At 52.8% G+C, this 10,157-nt stretch overlaps 1 protein-coding gene across 1 annotated transcript; it reads right to left on the minus strand.

Moving 5' to 3' along the window:
• Nucleotides 1-1,212: 1,212 nt before the first annotated feature.
• ZFP36L1 (ZFP36 ring finger protein like 1) lies at nt 1,213-9,856 on the minus strand. The gene is made up of 2 exons (XM_054447516.2): nt 6,424-9,856; nt 1,213-4,028 (listed from the first exon to the last, which is right to left on the minus strand). Exons 1-2 carry the CDS (start codon nt 6,478-6,480, stop codon nt 3,069-3,071), a joined length of 1,017 nt encoding a protein of 338 aa, XP_054303491.1. The 5' UTR covers nt 6,481-9,856; the 3' UTR covers nt 1,213-3,068.
• Nucleotides 9,857-10,157: the final 301 nt, after the last annotated feature.

Genomic DNA, 10,157 nt, shown 5'->3' on the forward strand with positions numbered 1-10,157 from the left:
CAGTCCTAAGAAGGGCTGCTTTTCCCCTTCCTAAACCACCAGCCCCTGCCCTGGAACAGGTAATAGTCCCTATTTTTCTACCTCACTCCTGACCCCCAGTAGATATCTGATGACCAGGGAAATGAGTTGAGAGTAGAGGAAGTCTCAGGGACATCCCTGGCCTGCCCAATGTCTGCTGCAGACCTTCGGAAGAGGCCTGGTGGAATCATGGTGACTCAGCTGAACTCCCAAAACTTCCTGGGTGTAAAGGAATCAAAGGCAAGTGAGCTTCAAATAGCAATCTCTGCCTCTCCCCAAATAAATCCTCCCAGGGCTCAGTCAAGATTTTTAGAAAGTTCCAACTCCTCTGGCAGGTGAAATGCCACCTCTAAGTGGTCATCTAGCCTTGGTGGGGGTGCATCTAGCCAAGGAGACCCCACCTTTCCCAAGATAACACACCTAATTTCGCATAGCATCTGAGATTGTAACTAAGGTGGTGGGAACCCTTGGTGACTTGCTGTGTTGTATTGGCCAGTGTTAACACTCACTTCCCCTTAACAGCCCTCCAAACCCAAAAGGATATGTCAAACCCAGTCCCAGTCCCCAGTTCCTTGTGACTGAGCCCCTCACCCCGCTGGACGTTCCTCTCCAAGCAGGCAGTACTTCCTTATACCCTCCCCACACGGGTAGGTGTTGAGAGGCTAGGACTGAGGTAAATTTCTTGTGGGCAAAATGAGCCCAAGGCACCCCAATAAAAGAACTCACTCAAATCCAAGCCTGCAAGTGTGCCATGTGCTAGGTCCTCCTTTATCATTTTGGCACCCCAAACACCATCCAAAGGAATGAAGAGCACAGGATGGACAGGACGGACTGGAAGGCCCTGAGCCTTGACTGCCCAGAAGAACCGCAGAGGCCACACAAGTGTCAGCAAGGCTGGGCCCATTGCTATTCGGCCAACAACTAACACACTGCACAGTCTTTTCAGAAGTAATACAGCAGGAAGTACACGCTCCTTTGCAGAAAACCTCCACCCCGTCCCGTCTAAGCTCAGCAAACTGCCAGCATCAAGGAAGGGAGCTATAGGCTTAGCTATAGGGATGAGAGATGCCGCCAACCACAGCCACAGCCCTCTCTCTCCGCCTCCCCCTCCCCAGGACTTGCAAGGTATACCAGGGGAGAACCTTACTGGCAAAGTCAAACCAAAACCAAGTAAAATCAGCTCCACCATCAATGTTTCTTGAAAAAACGGGGTTTATTGATTTTTAAACTGCAAATAGTCGTTACAAAAAGTTTTTTTTTCTTTTAAATAAATTCACACAAAGAAAGAGAAATAGAAAGCGACGGTAGTGACCAGCAAGAGGAATAATAATTACATTCATCTTAATGTGTGTGTGCCAGTTCTGTTTACATTAACATTGGAAAACTCCAGACCTGGAATCCAGAACCTCAAATCTGTGAGTGGAATGTCTTGAGATGGGCACGTGGAAGTCAAAGGGTTTCTCTTTTTTTTTTTTTCCCTTTTAGAAGCTATACATAAAAAGTTGTTTTCCTTCTGTACTGTCACAGAACTTTTACATACATTCTCAGTCCTAGTTGTGAAAGGCCTAAAGAGAAAGAAACTCAATTTGCAGTCCAACACAAAGGGGGGAATTTCTAAAATAAATAATCCAACAGTTTTTTGCATTTTTTTAAATTAATTTTTCATTTTTTTAAAATAAAATAACCAAAAAAGTGTAAAGTTACAAAAAATGTCGTTGAAGAATAATATATTAAAACTGTGGAAAAAAAGGAAAAAGACACGTCACAAAATTTTAAGATTAATATGAAGATCATAATTTAACATAAAAGAATATATTCTATGGATTTGTCATCCCGATAAATATGAACAAAATTAACAAAAAAAAAGCATAGTTTGGCAATAAATACGTTTTGATAAGTTAAATAAGCTTTTTTATATTGATGTGCAGTGACAAGCAAAATTTTTGCTCTCCAATTTCTGAAAGTTATATGAAGTTTAAAACCCAGGGAAGAAAGCATGGCGTGAGTGCTCTAAGGATAGACCTACGGTATTCTAGAGCAAAAACCATTAAAGCTACTTCTACAGGAAATCGTTTTACACAGATATTGTATGTGGAATGAATACCATTAACTGCTCACCCCTTACTTTTTTTTTTTTTAGCTTTTCTCTCATTTTTTTTTTTGTTGTTATTTTTTTTAAAAAGATGTCACATATGAACTGGGGAACTTTAGCACCAAAATCAAGTCTCTCCTAGTCCATCTAGCTTCCCCTTCCTCCCCACTTAAAAAAAAGAAAAAATTAAATCACAAAGTCCCACTTAAGTCAAAATCTTCGTCCGCTTTTTCAGCCTTCCTTCCTGCAGACCTACACAAACCCAGGCAAGATTAGTCAACAGGGGTTCAGATCGGGAAGAAAAAGGTTTTGAATGTCAAGACAGGTTTCCCCCAAAACCCTTGTCTGGCAACAACTCTTCCAAGGGGCCGGGGGGTACAGGTGGAGAGGTGCCGCCGGGAAGAGGGGAGGAGGAATAAGTGTGCGGGAGACTGAAATGAGGGAAGGTGCAGTTGTGTCGCCAGTGGAGGGGGCTGCTGGTTCCGGGTCTCCACCCCCCCATGGGCAGAGGCTCCGGGAGGCCCACGGGTGCCCTCTGGCGCTGAAGAGGTAATGTAGTCACAGTGACAAAGTTAGATTACAAGGCACTAAGTTGCTTCTGTAAACTGTTACTGCTTTTTCTCTTGTGATTTGGCACTTAAGGCTTAAGCCGGAAAAAAAAAAAGGCATCTACTGACAAAATAGGGGACTTGTCTGTTATGCATGGTAAGTGGGCTATAAAATCCAGGGAGGGGGTTTCAAGCCAGAAGAAGCTACTGACAAATTGACTTGTCCTTATGTTAGGTGGGGTTATGAGGGGGAGAGGGAGGGCACATTCTGAGGTGCTGGGGGAAAGGGGTTGAGCTTAACCTTGTTAATGTAGGGCCTGTGGGGAATTGGATGGGTAGGGAGAAGAGGGTATGGGATGTGGGTGCAGGGTAGGGGCTGGAGTAGGCAGGAGGTCCCTCCCTACCCTGTCTTAGTCATCTGAGATGGAAAGTCTGCTGAAGATGGGCAGGCGTCTTGAGTTGTCCAAGGTCGGGGAGTCTGAGCCACTGTGGCTGCTGCTGGAGCTGCTCAGGTAGCCCTCCTGGTCCGAGAGAGAATCCTGAGGGCTGGGGGGAGAGTCAAACATGTGAGGGGACTCGGACATGGGCCGGAAGAGGAAGGTGGTCGGGGAGCCACCCCCGGGCAGCCCCATGCTAGGGGCAAAGAGGCTTGCCAGCTCCTGGCTGGAGAAGGCAAAAGGGTTATTGGTGCCATCAGGCAGGGTAGGTGAGCCCAGGAGGTCATCGGCGCTCAGAATAGGGGGTGGGGTGATGGACGTGGGGCTGTCCAGCAGCCCGGTGGCAGCGGCGGTGGCAGCGGCACTAGGAAACCCAGCAAAGCTAAAGCTATGCTGGAGGCGGGGACGGTCAGCGGAGAGGTCCCGGGCCCCGGCCAGGGCACGGCGCTCTTCGGCGTTGTGGATGAAGTGGCAGCGGGGCCCGTAGGGGCAAAAGCCGATGGTGTGGAAGGTGCGGCACAGCTCCGTCTTGTACTTGGGGTGGCGGGTCAGGCTGCGGAGCTCGTGGATGCCGTGTGCGAACTGGCACTTGTCCCCGTACTTACAGGCACCGTTTTCCTCAAAGGGGCGGCACAGCTCCGTCTTGTAGCGGCTGGAGTTGACCTGGCCGCCCCCAGGCTGCTTCTGGGTGGGCAGCAGCCGCTCGCCCCCTTCCGAGAAGGAGCGGTCTCGGAAGCGGCTGTCTCGCGAGCTCAGAGCGGGGGCTGGCTCACCCTTGAGGCTGCTGATGAGCTGATTCTGGTGGAACTTGGAGCTGGGCAGGGTGACTGAGTGCCTCCGAGGGAAGCCCCCACCAGCAGGGGTGCCCACTGCCTTTCTGTCCAGCAGGCAGCCCCCTGCACTGGGAGCACTATAGTTGAGCATCTTGTTACCCTGAAGAGAGAAGAGAAAGGATGGTAAAGACGGAGGACATCCACCAGGATGTCCACTATGGGCAGCCCCCTACACAATCACAAACGCCCGCTCTTTCTCAAAGAACTCACCTCTACCTCTGCTCTAGCAAGCTCCCTTCCCTCTCTCCCTCCCATAGGCCATTCACCTGGGTTTATTTTGGCTCCATGCGTAAGAAACCACAAGATCCAAACTGTGTGACAAGCACCCTGCTCCATGCTGACTCCTGCAATGCAACCCCTATATCCTCTGTCCCCAAAGCTACCACTTTAATCTATAAAGTTCAACTTCTTTACTAGTCAAACAGATTCTTCAACTCAAAATATCTCACACAACCCAGACCTCTCTAGATTACCGCACCCCGCCCCCGCCACTGCCCGCAACAAAAACAGGTAAACCTCAGAAAGAAGTCTATCATAGGCTAGGTTAGGTCCCCTTCCAATCAGTCTCTGCTTAATTGATACCCCCTCCTTCAAGACCTGGCCAAAGACTCTCAACTTCCTCCTTCAGAAGTGTTCCCTTCCTTTGGCAACAGGTTTTCAGACTGCCTTTGCTTTTTCTTGTGGGGAGGAGATTGGGGGCCTGGTCTGAGGTTGGGGGAGGCAGGGATGTGATTCCTGAAAATAAAACTCTTTGCCCTAAGTTCCCGGAAGAGATATTTTCTACAATAATCTCTCTCACCATTTCCACTCACCCCCAGCCCACCCCGCCCCCTTCACTGAGAAGATGCCTTTGCAATTAGTCTTTTGGCTGCAAGAGCAAGCTTGGATAAGAGCTCCAGTGTTTAATCTTTAACGCAAAGCTGCAGATGGAAAGGAAAAGGAAAGCACCAACCCCCCTATCCACCTCCTAGTCAATAGCGGATTGGGGGTGGTGGGGATGGGGGCAGAGCCACCAATGGCAGGTTTCTGTTCCAATAGGACCCTGGTCACCTGCCCAAATTGTACCCAAGATTTGGAAAGGGTGCAGGTCAGGGACCTAGGAGTTAGTTCCCAGCCCATGTGGGTGTCATTGTGCAAATTTTAATGTTGGTCCCTTAGGATCAGCAGGGGGGGACCGGGAATCTGTAACTGCAACCACCCCACCGAGAGGATTACAGGAACCCAGTCGAGAGCTGGTTCCCAACAATGAGGTTCATTTAAAAAGTCCTGAGGGGGGGGGGGGCCAAAGAAAGAAATAGATCAAAGAGCGGGAGAGTCGAGAAAAGAAGGAAGAAGTGTTGGGGAGCGCTGGCAGCCGGGCTGGCAAGTGGAGTTTGGGAATGTGCAGGGACGGAAGGAAGCTGAAAAATTCAAACTTTTTAAATGCTATTCTTCAGCTCCTCGGCGTCCCTGCACCCCAACCCTGCAGCCCTGGGGCGTTGGCAGCTGCACCAACAGGAGCAGCAAGCTGGGAAAACAGAGCAACATGACCCGACGTGTTAAGAGAAGGCAAAACACTTCAGCAATTAAAAAGTAGCCCAGCAGCTTCACCCTCTCAAATTGGGAGGGGGAGGTTGGAAAGAAATTTAACAACATGCATGGACTTTTGCTATGTACATTTAAACCGCAGTCCTGGAACATTCCGAGTTTAAAATTTGCTTTTTCAACACTGGCTGATAAGCAACAAGTTTCAAGGAGGCCCCCATTAAATCCTTACTCGCAGGGCTCTTGAGTTCAAGCCAGCATTTTGTCACCACCTCCCCCCCCAACCCCGCCCGCAATCGATGAGCCGCAATGCCTCGGCAACACAGGTAAGCGGGTCAATATGAATGCCTCTTTCACCCCAAAGTTTGCTGCACGATCGGCTATCGCGGGAAGAAGCCCAACGGAGCTAGCGCGGACTCAAGCCCCACTGCAAACTTTTCTGCAACATCTTTTTGAATCACAACTTGGCCTTTCTTCCTCGCATATCCCCAGCTCCCCCGCAAAGAGTGGAGGAAAACATCGTCCCGAGACTCACTTCCCCAAGGGACCTCCCACTCCCAACCCCACGGGTGGGTAATGCTCCTGGACAGACCTAGGGCACAGACTGGGAACCCGATCAGACCAGCGAACCTGGGATCCAGCAGCACGTTACGTAAAACAGAATCGCCCAAAACTTGTCCCAATCCCAGCCCTCCCCCCGAGGCCCCCGGGCTGCCCTGCCAGGCAAACTTCGCCCCTCGAAACCCTGGCCTCCAGATTCACATGTAATCCCCGCCAGGAACTGTTGAAACTCAAAGGGTGGGAAGGACGGGGCCAAATTCCTTCAAACTTGGGAGAAATGCGGGAGGAGAAAAGAATCATCTCGCTGCACCACTTTCCCCATTGCCTTCCAAGACCCCAACTTTTGGGGGTTCTTTTTTAAGGCAAAAGAAAAAGACTTTTTGAAAAGCAAATGCTCCGCCCCCCTTTACCTTGCATAAAACTTCGCTCAAGTCGAAGATGGTGGCAGACACGAGGGTGGTGGTCATCCTGTGCGCTCGCGCGGGCCAGGGGCGAGGATCTGGTGTGTCGCGAAGGTCCCGGTGCGGGGAAGGCGCAGCCTCTCCTGTCTGGAGTCCCACACGCCAGTTACCGGCGCCCCTCGCCTTTCTGACTCCGGGCTGGGGCGCGCAAAGCCCAATTTATAAAGTTTCAGATTTGGTGGGCCGGGGGGAGGAGGAGCTTTAAACTTATTTAAATGAGGAAGAGGAGGAAAAAGAAGTTGATTGACACTGGAGTTGAATCAGCCATGCGGTCAGGCGGGGAGGGGGGGCAGGGGGAGGAGAAGAAACTTTCAAAAGGAAGAAGGGGGAGGGGAGACGAGAAAAGAAGGCGGAAAAAAAAAAAACCCACTCCGAGCCGCGCACAACTTTTTTTTTTCTTAAAGAGGAAAAGTTTCGAGTCGGCTGACTTCCCTACCCGGCGCTTCAGGCGCCCCCTCTCCGGGGCCGCGCGGGCGCAGAGCGGGAGGGGCGCGCCCCCTCCTTTGTCAGCCTCAGAGCGCGGCTGTGACGTCACTCATTCCACTCCCTCCGGGGTTCTTGTTGTCGTGTTGTTGTTTTTTGTTGGGCAGGAAGGCGGGCTCGACTTTCTCTTTTTGCCAGCGGGAGCTGAAGCCCGTCCTTAGCGCCCGGGCGGCAGTTTCCATCTTGAGCTGGCGGTCCCCTTGAAACTTCCCCAACTGTCTGCACAACTTACCTTTTCCCGACTTCTCTTCGACACTCGGCTCCCTTCCGCAAACCGGGCAGGCCGAGGACATTAGAAATTTGGGACGCACAGAATGTTCAAGCCTAGGATTTTATGTTGCTGTTTTTTTTCCAGCGGGGCGTAGGGTGGGGCGCGGTGCTGGGGGGACTAGGGAAACTTTTTCCCCAGGAGAACATGGCCTGGCGGGGGCGAGCGCGGCACAATTTAGAGCGCCGCACGCGTCGACACTCGCGCTCGCTTTGCAGCCGGCGCTCTCCGGGTGTGGGCGGGTGGGGGGTGTCGCAAAAAAAGACTACAACTCGGGCCGATTGTTTGTTTTACTCGGCCTAGGCGTGGCGTTTCTTTTCACGCATCCAATCTTTAAACTTTTTAGTCAAGAAAACCCTAATCCTTCCTGAATGCCCCTTCCTCCCAGAAAAAGCCCACCGAGCAACTCACTACTTTCCACGCGCGCTCCGAATTCCGGGCGGCGCCACAACCCTCCCTCCTCTTCCATCCTCCCCACACACACCTCAAGACTCTAGAACAATGAAAAAAGGTTACTTTGGTAAGAATGAAGGTAAAGAGGTGGATGGAAGCGGCACTTTTATTGTTGCTTCTCAGTCGCCCCCACGGGAGTGGAACATATGGCTTGTCACGCTGCGCCGTTTTGGCGGGAGATGGAGAGGGGGGCATGGGAGCCACGAAACCAAAGGGCCCGCAATGGAGCATGACTCCCTTGAAAATGATAAAATACATAGTTAGGTTTGGATGTCACCCACCCAAATAAAAAGTTAACGTGTCCCCCACCCGCCCCCTGCGCCTTGGCCCGAGTGCTGGCGTGATGACCCAGGCGGAAGTCGCAGGGCTGCGCTTCTTTCCGATTTCCACTCGGACTCCGCCGCCCCCTCGGCCCTCGCACGTTTCTTCCCAGCACTCGAGGCCGCCGAGTCTGTTACGAAACCCGGTGCTGCGGAGTGGCTAAGATTGAGTTCCATTGCGATGTAATTAGGTCACCCCATTATGAGCACGTTTCTTTGGAAAGGACGGGGCGGGCCGAAGAGAGCGCATTCTCACCACCCCCAACACACACTTTTTTTAACAACTGCATTTCTTATTTATTCGTAAACATCTGGGCAAACCCAGCGAAACCTTCCAAATCACAACTGTTTGAGAAACCGGCTGTTTTTCAACTTTGCGAAACACAACTTTTGCTGCAGCCACGAACCTACGTGATCCCAGCGGGGTCGGCTTTCATTGTCTCTTCTGCCCGAAATGGATGGCCCCCACTTTAACCCGGCTGCTGCTCCTCGCTTGTTCTGCTGCTGCCCTCCAGCCGTCTGTTGCTTCCCTCCCCCTGCTCCCATTTTTCAGCTTTTCTTGAAATCTGGCAAGCGCCAGAAAGGGAAATAACTTCCATCCACCTTAATTTAAATCATTCAAGTGTAGGTTTCTTTCTTAGAGGGATGTTTGCTCGTTCCTTTCCCAAGTGGGTGTTGGGGCGGGGCGGGGGGGGTAGATTTCGTGCAGTTTCTTGGTGATGAGGTAATGAGTTCCAGATTTCAGGACAGAGCAGGGTGCGCGTTGAAACCACAAGGTTAGTCTGAGTTCTGATGTGAAGCTATTTCGGTTTTTTATTCCCCCGGCCTCCACCTATTCCCGCTCCCCCAAAAAAAGGGGCCAGCTGGTCTTTAACTCCCAAGGGTTCGCGAAGCTCAGCTGGGGTGACCGGAGGAGGGGCTGGAAAAAAGCAAAGGGGAAAGGGACTGGGAGCGGGCGGGGCCCCCTTCCCGGCCCACGGCCTGTCCCCGCGGGGCACCGGCTGTGCCCCTGCTTCGGGCGGCGCCGCTTTCCCTCCAAGGCTGCGGGACCGGCCAGGAGCACCATCAGGCGCCCCAGAATGCCTACAAAGTGGGTTTTTCCAAAGAAAGCTGATTCCTCGAATTTCCTCGGCTTTTCCAACTCCCGGAGGCCCTCCCCTCCCCCTCTCCCCGGGGACGCGGGCTCCGCAAGGCTGCGGCTGGCCTAGCCCGCTCGCTCCCGAGTTGTTTACCGGCCCCGCCGACCGAGGGTTTGTTCCAGCTCCCAGAGCCTGTCTCTATAATTAAACTCTTTTTTAAATTGTCGGGTTGAAACGTCATTTCGGGGACTTTCCAAGGGTGAGGGAGCCGAGAGGAAGGAGCGAGTCCCTTAACCCTTCGCTGACCCGGCGTCCCCGCCGCGGCTGGCCGGGGTGGGGTGAGGGCCCGAGGGCGGGAGCCGACCCGCCCTCGCCCAGACGTGGTCAACAGGTGCCCAGGGGTGGCGGGAGGACGGCCAGCCCCTATGGTGCAGGAAGGCCGAGGCGAGGCGTGCGTGGCAGTCCCCCGCCAACTTCGCGGTGCAGTCCGCCCTCCCGCTCCTTACCCGCGCGGTCCCCAGGCTGGCCGCCGCCTCACCTGCACTGCCGCTTCCGACCGGGAGGCGGTGGGTCGCCTCCTCTGTCCCGGGCCCGACTTCCGGGCCCTCCCCATTCGCCTGGAGCGCGTCCCTTCGTGGGGAGGGGCGGCCCAGGTATTTTAGCTTGGAGGTGGTGGTAGGGTGGGATGTTCGGTTTTGTGCAAGGGGGAAAGTGAAAGTCTTCGGAGTGAAGGAGCCGCTGCGGGTGTACTTATTCATCGGCCCAGGCGCACCTCAAGGCAGATGACAGTGTGCAGCACTGGGCCGCAGAACCCCAGACGGTTAGGCCTAGTCACAGGCGTCAGCAGGGTACCCCCTCCTGAGAGCCCTGCAGTGTTGCAGTTCCTCTCAGGCTTCAGGTCATTTGCAAAATCCCCCAGATTCTTCAGGTTGAAAGAGAGAGAGAGAGACACCTGGAGTCCCCTTGTTTAAAGTTTGGAATGCTGATTTCTCGGTCCAGATGGGGCCGGGGAATCTGCATTTTTGGTAAATTTCCATCTCACGACCCAAATACTAATGTTTGAGAATCAATGAGCCAGGA

Source organism: Pongo pygmaeus, chromosome 15, assembly GCF_028885625.2.
Source record: "Pongo pygmaeus isolate AG05252 chromosome 15, NHGRI_mPonPyg2-v2.0_pri, whole genome shotgun sequence".
NCBI lineage: Eukaryota > Metazoa > Chordata > Mammalia > Primates > Hominidae > Pongo > Pongo pygmaeus.

Excerpts from the sequence above, each read along its gene's own strand:
- ZFP36L1 (XM_054447516.2), bottom strand. The coding sequence starts at position 6,480 with ATGACCACCACCCTCGTGTCTGCCACCATCTTCGACTTGAGCGAAGTT. Across the intron at positions 4,029-6,423 it reads TGAGCGAAGTTTTATGCAAG|GGTAACAAGATGCTCAACTA; the intron begins GTAAAGGGGGGC and ends TTCTCTCTTCAG.